A 15,528-nucleotide genomic window follows, 5' to 3' on the forward strand; every position below is an offset into this window, starting at 1 on the left:
TTAAGACATCAGAACAACAACTGTCAGTATATTTACTGCAACTGATTTTTAGCTGTTTCTCTTCTGCATAATTAAAAGGAATAGTTAATATACCTTAAAAGTTCTCTTTTACAGGTTTTCCACATATGGGGTTTGTTCGTTACTTCTAAACATGCTGCACAAGCTGCATCTAGTCTTTTGTTATCAGCTCTGATATGATTTACAGAGATATTTAGTGATATTTTGAATTTAAGAGGCTTCCACTATTTGAACCACCAATCTGTGTCAGCCAATCTATTTGCAGTTAGAAGTTTAAGTCAGATCCAATTACAGTTCAATCAAAGTGCAGCTCCACAGAGGCTACTTTCATTTTTCACATTACTAATTTTGGTATTATATCACATAACGCATATTATCTGCAACAATTTAGGGAGAACTGGGCCTGTATTATATCTATTACAGTGAGTTATGCACTTATGCAACATGCAATGTTTTCCAAAGCTGTACCAAGCAAACTTGAAAATTATATTTATGCTGATTCTGTATTCACTGTCAACCCTTTTTCTGCCTTTCAGTTTCTTTTACCATTGCAAATGTACTTTTCAAACCCAGGAAAAGCCAGACAAAACTACTCGCTGCAAGTGGCTGCACCTGGTTGGTTAAGCAACGTCCTTTACTATTAAATTCATGAGTCACTCACTTGTGCATGCGACATATGGTGGATCAGAAGGTGCTCTATAATAGCTATCTTCACAGTCGCATCTGGAAGATCCTTCCTTGTCAGAGAAGCTGTGAGTAGGGCAGCGGGAGCACTGCAGATCTTGTGAGGAGGATTTGTAGAACCCACGGCCACAAGCTAAAGCAGAACAAAACAAATTAAGATTTAGATTTGCAGGGACTTCTATCCTGTCGTTTTTTGTTTCTGTCACACAAGGTACACATTTCTGTAAACACCTAAACTGCCCACTCTGTTATGTTGGCTCAATCAAGATATGATCACAATTTCTTTTTCTTCAGATGATGCTGTTAATGATTTTGTGGCATTTTTATAAGTTCAAGTATATACTATATGTACCTCAACAGCTGGCAGTACAATATTTTAAAACAGAGGGCCACATAAATACAAGAAGCATCTGTTTTTCACCAAAGAAAAGTCCGATAATGGTGTGAAATATCTGGGTGCCTGCAATAGGCCTAAACAAAAGGAAAACACTCTAGAGATCTGCTGTAAGGCCACTGAAGTGTTTACAGTATCTGAACTAGTTCTTTTGGAGCAAAATTTATTCTTCCCTGATTTCAGAAATCCAAAGAATCTGTAACCCACCAGAAATCCCTGATCCTGAGGAAAGAACGAGGCATGAACATTTGCTTAAAAGATGACTGTGGTAAGAACATTAAGAAAGAGGAGGAGAGCAGACAGCACAAACTTCTCAATTGCTTTTCCCAGTTTCACAGAAAGACACAAGTAGGTTGAAATCAACTTATTAAAACTCTCAAGGAAAAGACAAAAGGTAGACAATAGGAAAGACAAAGCTAGACAATAGGAAATATAAGAGAACTTCTTGCTTTGGTCTGTTCACTGTGAACCCATGAAATTAAAAAATGTGTTGTGTTACAATGCTGATGTTTAGAAATACTTCTTGCAGCTACTGCCACAGTTCCCAAGGCAGAAACACACATGAAACACATCAACCATTAGACTTGCAAGCAGAGCACTGCAACCTAGACAGACAACTTAAGAATGTATAAACTATGAGAACTTTTAGGAATGAGGAAGAGAGAAGTGGGGATCCAACAACACTAAAACTGAACACAGATTAAGACTCAGTTTCAACACCAGGGTTACAGGCAAACTTACAAACACCGTCAACATGCAAAACAAAAGTCCTCCAGAACCTTCTCATAAAGCAGAAGTATTTTCAACCAAACTATATAACTATTTTCTTTTTTTCTTCCAACCCTAACAGACAGTATGACCTTCTAAAGCCATCACCTGAATGCAAAGGAAAGGGACAGAGGGTGAAACTTTGTACTGGGTATCAAAATATTAAATCTAGTTAAATAGTCATTCTGTATTCAGAGGGAGAGAATTTACTTTGGTTACATTCATATTTGCTTGGATATTTTCTCAGAACAGAAATGCAAAGTATCAAAAGACACTGGTATTAGGAACAGTTATTTCAGTTGTCTGGTACTGCAGAGATGGAAAGAGCATGAAAACAATGAACTTTATCCAAAGCTCACTAAGTCAATGAGGAGTACCTTTGACTTTAATAGCCTTTGGACTGGACCCATAATGTTGCTAAAGCAACATGAGTCATATTAGTCTGATTAATTTTATGCAACAGAGAAAAAAAATAAATGCAGCAATAATTAAGACAACAACAGATAAAAGCTGATGAATTATGTAAATCAACAATGATCACAACAGTAGGAAATTCGGACTATTACTCTATCAATATACTAAGTTTTTTAAGAAAAATATGCTTAAAATAGCCGTAACATTTAGAGTTTGTTGTGCTAAAAAAAAACCCAGTGGATGGAAGCTAAATTATTTGGCAGAGTTAATTAGCATGCAAAGATTTGATTTTGACAAAGGGGGACAAGTTTGCATTAGAAGAAAATCCAGTTCTGCTTGCAAAATGTGCCACAGCTTGATTTTGCCACAGGAGCTGTTACATATGCTCTTTAAAAAAGATAACAAAAAGAATTTTAGAGAAGCACTTTAGATAAACATGACCTGTGAATTCAACAGGCATGTGGCAAATTCAACTCAAAATTATCCTTTTATACCTTCATCCAAGGTTGTTTCAGAATTTTCTGACTGAAGCACACAAAAGCTGAACAGATTTGTATACAGGTACCTTAAAAAATGCATTAAAACTTCTGTCCACTTTTTTAGCACTTGCAATTGAAATGTAGCTAAAATTACCAAATAATAGTTTCCTGCCTTTCTTAAATTGTCATGTTCCTCTTATACCAAACAAAACACTGGACAAATACACCGGAACTGCCAACATGTAGTCCTCTGCAAAGCAAAGAGCAACTTAAAAGGTAAAGTTCCCTACTGTGTTTCCAGTCTGTCCTTCTCAGCAGGGAACATTACACGGCAAAGATGCAGAGAGTAAAATAAAGATTTCAGACGGAAATAACAAAATGTAAACAGAAGATTACTTTTCAGTTTGGGGTTTGGTTGTTTGTTTTGTTGGTTTTTTTTTTGTTTTTTTTTTTCTTTGCTGATGACTTGATCAAGACATTTATATGCTTAGTCACTCACCATTTAAAGTAAGTGTGCATTTCATTTCTTATTAGAGTTCAAAGGATCTGAGTGTCTGTAACTCGTTTACATGACTGAACGCCAATTATTCTCCTGCACGGCATAACACAGGCAGCAGGTTCAGGCATTCATATCATGCTACCATTCCATTAGCTTTTTGTCCACTAAGAGGCTTGTGACCACATTTAATAACCACCCCTTTAACTTATAGATCCTAGAGATATAAGGGGCGGAATATTCCAGAATTGAATTTTTAACAGTATGAAAACAGCACTTTTAAATTGGATTTTTAAAAACTTTGTAGTTCTTCAGAAAGGAGGGTATGCAGGGCTGTACACTATAATTAAAGGTACTCATTGGAGGAATACAACTAAATTATTCTCCCATCCTTCTTCATAAAATTAAATTTCTCACTTTTTTTTTTTTTCAGGCTAACAGTAGAATACTTCTATTGCTTAAAAACTGGGGCCTATGGCTCCTTATCTGTTCTTAACACATACCATCGTCCTTGCAAAGAAAATTACAACTGAAAACTCTACTAACATGGTGTTGCACAGACCACTTATGAAGGTGTGAGAACTTGCCAGTCAGCTACCCAGATAACAGATGGGAAAGAATAATTCAAAAATACTGGTTTCTTTTTTCCATTCCCTTTTGCCCTCCCTTGCCAAATTGCCATGGTGGTTTTTTGTTTTATTTTATGAGAAATTTCGTTAGATTGTTTTGCTCTACACTATTTTAGTTCTACATATTTTGATTCAATTTAGTTCTTCATGTAATATTTTTAAGATTACGGGGACAGGTGGCAGAAAATCCCCACTGCTGCTACCTCCATAAGGAACACTAAAAATGTTAATTGCAAAAAACCAAAAACAAACACAGTAGCCAAACAACACTCAGAGCTCTGTACAAGCAAATCTAAAGGTGATAAATACAGCTACTCTCACAAAAGTATCTCATGGCAAAGCTTCAGGCAACTCAAACGACATTTGATCACATCCATTTTAATATTTCATTTCATTAGTACAGAAAAGCACTCATTAGCTGCACTTCTTTCCTATAAAGGGAGCCTAAATTATAAGTCAAGGCACAGAACTCAAGCAATGACAGAAGATATGCAGGGGGATATAACTGGTCAGACGGCACTCTGATGCTGTAGCTCTAATCCTCATCATTGCTGATCTGTTTAAAATGTGCATTCATTTGGTGTTCCTCAAGCAAGTTAAGATCCAGCACTAGTTTTGCAACTGAAGGGCTTCTGGGGTATGACAAATGACAGTACAGGGGTGGGAAGAAAGGCAAGAAAGGCAGCAGAAAATACAACTCTCTTCCATTCATTCTGTTGTGTCATTTATGGCTGCTAATTTATTAGAACAGCTCTTCCCACATGAAGCTCCCATTTTGTTCCAACAGCTGCTCCAAAGTCTCACATATTACTGACAGCACAAAGACACAGAATAGCACCTACCTGCATGACCTCAAACAGCTTAAAACAACACAATTAGTTTTTAATTCTTTCCCCATATACTACAAAATCAACAATAAATACAGAAAAAAATGTTTCAGTCAAGGCATAATTCTTGGCTTAGTATCTTAGCCTCAAAACTTTTAGGGACTGTCCATCACTGAGCCCCCCAGACCTGACCAGCTCCATGGACTTGTTCACTTATCTGCAATAGCCATGGCTGCTCCTTCGAGCAAATCTTCTCAACTCCTCCATGAAACTGAGATTTTTCTTGTTGGGAAGCTGGCAGAATTTCAGTGTGAACTACAAAGACAATGTCAACAAAATCTCTCACACAACAGAGCTTGCCTGAGTAGGGGCTTGAGACTGAGGAAGCCCTAGATAAAGCAGTACACTATACTATGAAAGACCCTCCAGAAAATCATACCAGCAGTCTTTCTGGGCTTGGACTAAGTTGCTTTCTTCTGGCACATCCAGTAGCACTCAGCCATAACAAGGATGTATGGTGACAGTGGGGGCTGGCACGGCTGTGGCATCAGGGCGCAGTGCCCACTTGGAAATGTGCTAAGCATATGCTGAAGTCAGGGCATTTGCAAACATTTTTAGCCAGTATGTTTGGGATCCCTTAAGAGGCTACACAAATACTGTAAAGAATGGAATTTTGCAAAGCCAAAAGTAAATACTGAAGAATTAACACACTCTAACAAGAACTATGATACCACATCTGCAGCATAAGCTGCTGACTGCACCTAATGGAGAAAAATAGCAGCTTCTCTGCTGTGAGCTCATCACATGCTTTAGTAGCCTGCTAGAGATCAACTAATGTATATGTTTCTTTTCACATTTATAAAAAAAAGTCCAAGGACCTCTGGAGAAGGGAATGAAAGCAGATGTAGATGGCAACAAATAGCAGTCTGGAGTCCCACTTGTGCGACAGAAGAAAAGAAAACAAGGATGTGTTAAGTACTATTCATTTTTATGTAGCCTTTTCACTATAAAACACTGAGATTCATTTTCTGTCTAGGATAGCTAGGGAACTTAAATTGGGAGCAATGATGGAAATATAGTGAGGGCTATGAGTGACATGTAACAATTACTGCTTATATAAGCAAAGAGAAAGAATAAACAGTTATAGGGCACTGACACATTAATCAAGAAAATTATTTGCCACTACAATAAACAATTTTTTAAAAAACTCCATTTTTCAAAGTGTAAGGCTTCCAGGTGGCATATCAGCTTAAGACTTAAAGGCCCCACAATTGTTTCAGCATGTCAGACACTTGATTGAACATGGCTTTTGATAATTAACTTTTGAGTTTATATGAAAATAATTAAAGAGGTGAATGCACTAATTACTGTTTAATCCCATTATAAAAAAGTAGACTGGTGTAAGAGGATAAGAATAAAGATGACATACTGTGCTAGCAGAGCAAGAGAGCTTGTCTATTTACTCCGGTTTGCACACCATTCCCTGAGTTTGCCATCACTAGTAAGCCTTGGTGGTGTGACAGTTTTGTGCAAGCTAAGATGAAACTAATGTTTAAAAAACAACACTTGTCAGAGCCAGTGTCAAAGGATGACAAAGGAGTAATCGCAGATTTTCAACACCATCAGTACTAACTATGAACTTGGGGTACTGGGCTGGTCCCACTGAGAACCATGGGAAATTGACTGCCCATCTTGGAAGGGCTCAGGTTTTCCCCTGAGTCCTTTTCTCTCCTCACTTGAATAAGTTGACTATAACTGATCCTATGCATTGTATTTTTTCCTACAAGCAGTGAGTAGAATTAGTTTCATATCTGTGTGGGCATGACTTGCCATTTTTATGATTTGTTTCCATTATCTTAATCAACTCCCTACCTTTCTACCTTCTCCAAGCCTGAGAAAATTAAAGAGAATTCAGCTAACCCTCTTTTCACAGAAATGATGTATACACAAAGAGTGTATGCAGATGTTTCCTGGATGAAGTTATGCAGCTGCAAAGATTTTATTAATTATAAAATGCGAAATGGATTGTTCTGTAATTGAAACTCTCTGGGGCTCAGATACATTTGAAAATTAACATACATATATGTATGGCCAGGACATAGATGGATGCTGTTAGATTATTTATTACAGATGGATATTTTAGCTAATGCAGAAAAAAAAAAAAAAGAGCTGGTCTTTCTCCACTGGAGCTTTCAAATATTTGCTTCATAATAATGTCTTTGGTTCCATAACTCAGGACTAAAAGCACAGCTTGCAGAAACAGTACTCCCACTGCTAGTGTTGCTGACCTCATCTACGATGGACAGGTCTAGAATCTTTATTTTAATCCTATTGACAGTGCCTCAGTGGGAGTAATTATAACAGTAAGCCACAAATCCAGACCTCCTGTCACTGATATATTAGGGTTTTTCACAACCAAAATGAGCAGCAGACAAGGATAAAAAGCAACATGGGGTAGTGATTATAGAAAGATTTGTCAACCCCCTTCTGTATTAACCTGATACAAACACATGACAATTTGGCATGGGAGACATTAGAAATGCAAAAGGTTTAACCTTTCACAGTGTCAAGAAAAAAAAATTAAAATATTTGGGGGGGCCATTGTTCTCATATGGGATACTTGGCTGTAGATCACATTGGCCAAAGGCACTTTGTAGCTGAGGTCTCTAAAAAGTTTAGATAAACTGGAAGCAAACCATTATAAAACAATTCCCAACTGCAGATTTCAATGTGAAATACTAGACACAAGAAATCTAGTAACAAAAAGAGACTTCATAACCTCTGATCCCCTTTTCTAATAATTTGTGTATGTTCCAGTCATTGCTATGTTTGAAACTGTAAATTACTTTTATGGTGAGAGATGGCATCTGTTATGCCTTCTCTGGCACCTAATATATATTGTTTTATAAGGAGCTTAAACTACAGTATTTTGTCTAACTACTATGCAATGCTAAATGTCTAACTGAAAAAGAAGTTTATTTTAGCTTGATTTTTAAACTGCAATAACATCTAAAGATTATTCATGTTTCAACTAAGGAACTATGTGGTATGTTTTATTCAGAGTAAACTCAGGACTTTTAATGGTGCCTAAGCTATAGTGTGAATAACATATCTGAAGAGGGTTGTCCCATGGCTGCATACCATCATTCACTGAATGTTTGTTGTTGCCTGTCAGGAATCTCTTAGAACTCATATTCATTTTCCGAGCCTACAATGCTCTTGTCTTCAAAATCCTGCTAATGTCTTTTGAGAGATGTTCACATACTGCTGGTCGCAAACACAGAGATCCAGAAAGAGAATGCTTGCTAGGTAATAGTAACTTTTTCTGATTTTTCCACTGAATGAAGTGAAAGCTTCACCTCTCTATAAATCTGCTTTAAAAAAACAAAACCAAACAAAACAGAGCCCCAAAAGTAAGCCTGACAGCATACGTGCCTTTTTAATTTATCTAGCTGAAAAGAAACATAGGCACCAAGCAGTACTCTGCTGTTTTCCTGGCTAATTTATAGACAAGGACAAGGTAATCAGATTGAAGAACATATCCTACAAATCAAAGAATACCCAGTGTCACTATACTGTAACAGCAAAATTACTTTGAATCTAATCATTCCGAATCAGCACATAAAAGACTACATCTAAATGGCAATTAAAGACATGCTATAATATTCTGAGGAGAATTAATTAACTGGGTGAGTTAAAAGTTGTGCATTCAGGCTATGGCATAATGTTTCTCTAAATTTTCACTATACAAGGATAAGGCATGCGCCTCTCATTAACTTTCCTGGAAATGACAAATATAAAGCCACCATGAAAATTGGGGGAAATGAACATGTGAGAGATACAAACACACTAAAAAAGCAGAGTTATGTAACTCTCACTCTGCTATAGAGTTCAAAACTGAAAGGTGAGTTAGAAAATTAAAGGAGAAGAGATATTCTGGGTTTCCTGTTCATTCTTTTCCTATTTCTCCCCCTTTGTGCAACCATGCTCTTCCCTCAAGATTAGGTTTGCAAGGTGCTTGAGTAGCTTCTGCTCAGAGTTGAGTGACAGCTCAACTCATTAGCCAGTTTGGCAGCAAATGCTCCACACTTTGCAGGACATGATACAGATTCATCACAAAGAAAAAGAATACATGCTTGAAGTATTGTCAGCAGTATAAATTTTATCTATCTTCCACAGAAGGTTCTCAACCAGTCAGAAAATTAATGATAAAGATGCAGATAGCTTCTGCATCTTAGGTTTTGGTTACTGTTCCTTCCTCTTTTATTAAAATGGTAATATTCAGTTAAAAAATTTTTGAAATTTTTACTAAAAAAAGAATCTGTTAAAACTATAGTGACTAAGAATTCAGCAAATCTAAAACTACAAACCAACTTATGTTGTGAAAGCTATGATGGTCTGATAGGAAATTTGTATGATTATCTAACTGAGCAGAATAACACATCTCTGGATGCATCAGCAGACAACAGAGAAATGCTGTAACCAAAAGAAATTGGCTGTGCAAACTTGGATGTAAGTGGTGCTTTTTTTTCTATACAGATATATGAAAAACTCATGTGAAATTTGTCACATTCCTGTAATGATTTTTTGGTTGGGTTTTTGTTTTGGTTTTGGTTCTTGCTTTTTGGGGTTTTTTTTTGTTTTTTTGTTTTTTATTAATATAAAATTCAACTCGAACAGATGAAATAAAATAAAATAAAACCAAAACCAACCAAACAAAAAAAACTACCCACCCCAACCCAGTGGTGATGATGAAATGAATACAATAGATTGTTTTCATGAGATTTTTCTTTAACTTTTTTGCTTCCCTATTCTAGGGCATAGCTCAAACAATGAAGCTCGTACAATATTGCCACCTAAATAATAAAAAACTCACTGAGTTCAGCAGGGACTTTGGACAGGGGAGATTCTGTGACTAAACTCCTCTGATTTCACACAGGTTCTGTACAGCTACACCTTGTCTTCCCATACACAAATTAACATTTCGAGGTGTCTAATGCACACTTGGATTTGGCATTGCCAGTGTGACTTAGGTAAGGTTTCCTGTTGTTTTGTAAAGAGAATGAAAACATCAAAACAGTAATGAAAATAATTGATTTTTGGAATGGGAGGGGCAAGTATTTTGAGTTTGCTTGTTTTCTAAATAAAAATACAGTAAAATCTGATCACTGACAAATAATTTGGAAAATAATTTTTAAATAATTTTAAAACAAGTCTTTGAATTTCAAGCCAAGAAGATTTCCATGTTATTCTGGGTCTTCTTACCTGACTTTCCAATGTAGCAAAGACCTTTGGATTTAACAAGAAAATCTTTAACCTCTATTACAGTGTTCAATCCTGGGGCCCTCACTACAAGAACATTGAGGTGCTGCAGCAAACCCAGAGAAAAGCAACAGAGTCGGTGAAGGGTCAGGAGCACAAGTCTTATAAGAAGCAGCTGAGAGAACCACAGTTGTTTACCCTGGAGAAAAGGAGGTTCAGGGAAGACCTTATCACTCTCTGCAACTGCCTAAAAGGAGGTTATATGGAGGTGTGGGTCAGCCTCTTCTCCTAAATAATAATCAACAGAACAAGAAGAAGTGTGCTAGAGGAGGTTTAATTTGGCTGTAAGAAAAAATTTCTTCTCTGGGCTGCAAGTATTGGAATAGACAGCCCAGGAAAGAGTTGAGTCATCGTCCCCAGAGGTATTTAAAAGATGTGTAGATGTGGCACTCATGAACATGGTTAAGTGGTAGATTTGGCTGTGTTGCGGTACCAGTTAGAGATGATGATATCAAGGGTCTTTTCCAACCTAAATAATTATATGATTCCTAGATATTAAAGGTAAAAATGTAAAGTGGGATGCAAAAGTACTGAGTATTAGGTAGGACTGGTTTTTTTTTTCATTCTCTTATTGATTTTTTTAAGAAACTCCATTATTTTAGAATCTTTTAGCCTCATTACCTCAAATCAAACAAACAAAGAGCGACGGTCACACTCTAAATAGCAACCTTATTACACAGCACCACTCCACCACAACTACGATATGACAACCTTTTATACAGAGCAGTGAACACGTCCCCTGACATGAGCATTTCTAATGCCTAGTGAGCCCCCCAAAGGCTCTCATTTCCCTTGCCAAATAAACACCCATAGTCTTGCCAGCACAGCTGTCAGAATCTTCTAATCAGAGTCTCACTGTGTTTTTTTCACCAAACCTTACAAAAATAGTTTGCAAACATCTGAAAATCCCTCTCACTCCCTGCCTACCCCTATTCTTCATTCCTGTGAGCAGCACTGAGAAACCTCTAGAAGAAGAAACATGAACTGGTGAAGGGAAGACATGATAAAAGCTCTCCTGACAGTTATTCTAAATTACCACCAGAAGCATAACAGAAAGAGGGGTAAGTTTTGGTCTATCATTGAAATATGTCATCTACATCTGCCTACATCTACATCTATCATTGAAATATGTCATCTACATCTGCCACTCAAGGAGATCTAGGTGTAGAGTATCAAGGTTTACAACTCGCCTGTCATCTTTTGGAGCTGTTCCTCAATGGACAAGTGTGGTGGCTGCAGAGGACAGATGGCTTATGCTGTCCCAGGAACCGCAGATGCCTGCAGGTAGGTCTTTCTCAGGCTGTCTCAGACTGGATCTGGCCCTCTGTGACCTTCCAGGAGAACCCATACCTTGACCTGCCAGCCTGACCCCATCCATGGACAGGTATGGGTGGGATAGTGTTGGCTCAAGCCAGGTGGAGGATACTGGGCCAAGTTTTCTTTACCAGGATGCCATGAAGTTCACCTAACACTTGCCTCTAAAAGCCTAAACACTCAGACAGTCTGTTTTGCTCAAATGATCAACACTGATGTCCAAAACACAATGCAGACACACCTAGGCTGACAAAGGAGTTCCCCAACAGCAACCTACTTCTGCAAAACATAAAAATTTATTATATGGGCAAGATAATTAATATGTCACTAAAGCCTTATGTATAAAGCCTTGTGACATTCTACTGTAAAACTAACTTTTGTGCTGTTTTATTGGTTCCTCAATCCAGTTTACTCTACAGCCATTAACTGTCTGTGAAGTCACTAACACAGGGCAAAGGGTAGCAAAATGGAGCAAAAAGTGGAAAAGTTGTAGAAACACTCCTTACAGCAACAATGATAAATCAATGCATTAATAAAATGTAAAGGTAGTAAAAATATAACCTGAGTAGCTTCTTGTACTTCTGTGGAGACAACAGCAATAAGCTTAATCATTCTATCTTTATGCCAGACTCCCTCTACACACAGATGATTCCCTCCAAAAACCCCAAAAATCCTGCCCTACAGCTCTCCAGATACAAATAAAATCTAAGAGTTTCCTATGAAAGCCTCAGATAATCTGAAATCTTTTCATGAAATCATTTTGGGATTAATGAAATAATGAAGGTCTTTTTGTGGAGTCTCAGATCTCTCTCAGATCCCGTGGTTCAAGATAAAGTTCTCTGTAAAGCAAGTGGTGCAAACGAATCTGTTCTGTTTCTTCCTGAAGCTTTGAGACAGTCAACTTGTTGTGGATGTTTAATTTAATTTAGCTGTAATGGGCTTAATAATTGGCTGGCAAGAAATAAATCTGGAGCGCTTTCTTGTGAAATAGAATAGAAGCAGGCATCTCTATAAGCTTTCCAATTGAATTGAAGTTAAAATAACTTAATAACACATTTTTGTTTCCTTTGGACAATGACCTACTATTACCATTCCAGGCCTCAATCCAGAAAAATTTTTTCATAGGTTTCTGTAACACATTCCTCAAGGCCATCATTATACAGCAGTCAAATCCAACCAAACAAAAGACCAACTTCTAAGAACCCACAAGAGAGAAATTACTCCACTTCAGCACAACAGTGCTATAGAATCTAAAAATAACTTTACTTGCATATCCTGGTCTCAGATATTTCTACATCTAATGCTGATTGTCCTACTTACTCAGAAAAAGTATGCTCATGCCCTTGAATCCATTGTAGTTCTTTTGAAGGAACTTTAATGCAAAAAAGAAACTGTTCTCCACAGTTACATTTGGTTTGGAAAGGGAAAAAACATAAATGCTGCCAGAAAGGAAACAAAAAATACGCTCTGATTTCTTTAAGAAAGAATTCCCATCCAGGTTCACAGAAGACAGTAAGAAAATTATCAGTGCATAGACTGGAAATTTAACTGTCTTTGTAAGAATTTAACTATAATCCTTTAAAATAAAAATTGATTTAACCTCTTTATCTAAAGATTAGAGTGTCAGTTTATTAAGGGATTACAAACACGCAACTCCCCTTTAATGAAAAAAATATAAAGGGAAAGCATTACTATAGTAATTCACTGACATGAAACTGAACTGGAACAAAACAAGAAGAAACTTCTGCGTTTCAGCAAGCATGTGGTAAGAAAAGCATTGCTAATTCTGACAGATTTATCTGTACTAGTTTTTATGATAAAACTCCTTGGATTCACACAATGCTTTAATTCCAAATAGTACAGCATGAGTTGTGATACTGTGAAATGAAGTTGTCTTTACTAATTGCATACTCTGAACAGAAGTGTGTCTTATAGCAGAGAGCATATCAAATCTGCCTGGCTGATCCTTATGATTTGAAAATGTCACTTTCTACTAAGCACAGAGAAAATAGGGAGGGGCAATAAAGTCGCTCAAAGATAGCAGCCATCCAGAAAGATAAAGAACACGCTGAGGAAAAGCAGACAACAGATTGCAGAGACAGAACAATCACAGATGGAGGCCAGGTGGGTGGGTCAAACAATTTTTTTTATAAAAGGTTTATTTTCATATTTAAACAGTACCCCGTTGTGTAAATGTTCAGCAAAGAACTGATAAGAAAATGGATTTGTAAGTGCATTTGAACAAACAACATGTCTTACAGTCAAGAGGGGCTTAGTCGTATATAATTAAGGGATAATGTGCATGGCTGAAGAGTGTATGATACTGCAAGTGATTAAACACCACTGCAAAACAAAGGAGTTAGATATTCAAGGAAGCTTTATGGAACCAGCACGATGCAATCTCAAAACATGAACTTTATTTTTGTTAAAGAACAAGAGGATATTTATCTAACCAGACAAGAGATTTTTTCACTGAAAATGCTCTGCACTTCCAAGCTGCCCAGTAAGCAAGCTAACTAAGATTATCACACTTTCTGTTTCAGTCTATGCTACTTTTACATTTAATCCTTTAAAACCCCTAACAGAACAGCTCTGTGTACATGTAAGGCCCAGGTTCTCTGGAATTGTGCAATCATAGTTCTCTGCAAATTTCCAAAAACTTACTGGCATTAGTCAGCTGAGTAATTATATAACCTGAGGGCTTGAAACAAGCCCACTGAAGTAATAGGTGTCTTGGACAATGGATGACCTGAATCATGCAATAATGACAAGGCAAACAAGGACGATCATAGGTCCACTGAGACCACTGGTATTTCATAGCAAAGACTGCAGTATAGACACATGAACAATCTCCATTGCATCTGTCCAGCTGTCATGTATATTTTCAAGGATACCAATATTCTAAAACATTTACTAAACTGTTAAGGGTTTAGAAACACAGAATTTCTATTTTTGGGATTTTGTTATTATATTTTTTTATACTTGTGTCTTGGGTTTCAACCTGTGAAAACCAAAAAGGAATAGAAAGAATGCCAATATAACACTAATGCATCCACATTTACATTTTTGTCTGGATGCAGAGTGCACTTTTGAAGGGATTTCCCAGTCATCCATGTTTACTGTGTTTTGGTTCCCACCACGTAATCTCAGAGCAAGTGAACAGGTTTGTTTTCAAGGAAATTGACCAGAAGTTGTGCTCCAAGAATGAAACTTATGTGTTCCAACTGCAATAGACCTGCACAGACCTACTACAAATAACACCGTCCTGAAAATGATTTAGTGTGAACATCAAGTCCTCAGGACAAACGGTTTTGCTCTATGTTCACTCCTATTGCTCTATTCTCCTTGCTAGTGACACCATCATGAGGGGTAAACATGAATTCTTTATTTAGATAAGCTTTAGTTGTCGGCTGTGATTGACAAATCACTACTTAAAATATCTAATAGATGTAGAGGTGACTCAGCATCCTAATTGTGAACAATTTGTATCTCAAATGATTTTTTTGTGCAAGTAATTCTTCAAATATCTCTGACATTTGTTAGAAAGACAAATGTCTAGAAGTTGGTTCTTCAGTGCTCAAGAAACTGTACAATTCCTTGAAAAAAGAGCAAGACACCAAAAGAAAAATAATGAAGGAAGCAAGTTGTTATAGTCATGAACAGAAAGAAAACAGAAAAAGAAAACAAAAGCTGGTTTATGTAATTGGGGGGGAGAAAAAGCAAATTTTTATAAAGTTCAATAACAGGCAAGGAGGCCCAGTTCATCCTCGCCTAACGTATTTACAGCTCCCAGTAGAAACTGTCCATGTTACAGAAGTTCCATCACAGCCCATGGCAAAACTCAGTTTTCCATTAAAGGTGGAATTTAGGGCTTTTAATTAGGCATCTCTATTCAAAAATCATTCATTCATTTGTTCTCAAAAGTATGGACTGCCAAGTAAGAAATAAAACACATCCCACAAAGGCGTGAAAGTCATGGCAATGGCCCAGGGGACAGCAGATACTGTCACTGATAAAAAGCATTCCCTGGTATCTCCCTGACCTCTAATGCATTTCCATCTTCATTTATGCTACACTACCCCTAAAACATACTGGGTCCCTAGTGTTGCTCTCCTTCTTCCTAGTCTTGCAATTTTCTGCATTAAATAACTAAATAGTGTTTTTTTTCTGAATGATAAAAGAT

General features: G+C 37.0%; 1 protein-coding gene across 6 annotated transcripts in view; it reads right to left on the reverse strand.

Moving 5' to 3' along the window:
• Window positions 1–15,528, reverse strand: part of EPHA7 (EPH receptor A7) — a 178,592-nt gene that overhangs the window by 122,977 nt on the left and 40,087 nt on the right. For all 6 annotated transcript variants that reach the window (XM_036380217.1, XM_036380212.2, XM_036380216.2 and 3 more), the window contains exon 4: window positions 680–835. In XM_036380217.1, coding sequence (XP_036236110.1) covers window positions 680–835 — 156 coding nt within the window. The remainder of the gene's footprint in view (window positions 1–679; window positions 836–15,528) is intronic.

This window comes from Molothrus ater, chromosome 3 (assembly GCF_012460135.2).
Source record: "Molothrus ater isolate BHLD 08-10-18 breed brown headed cowbird chromosome 3, BPBGC_Mater_1.1, whole genome shotgun sequence".
Taxonomy (NCBI): Eukaryota; Metazoa; Chordata; class Aves; order Passeriformes; family Icteridae; genus Molothrus; species Molothrus ater.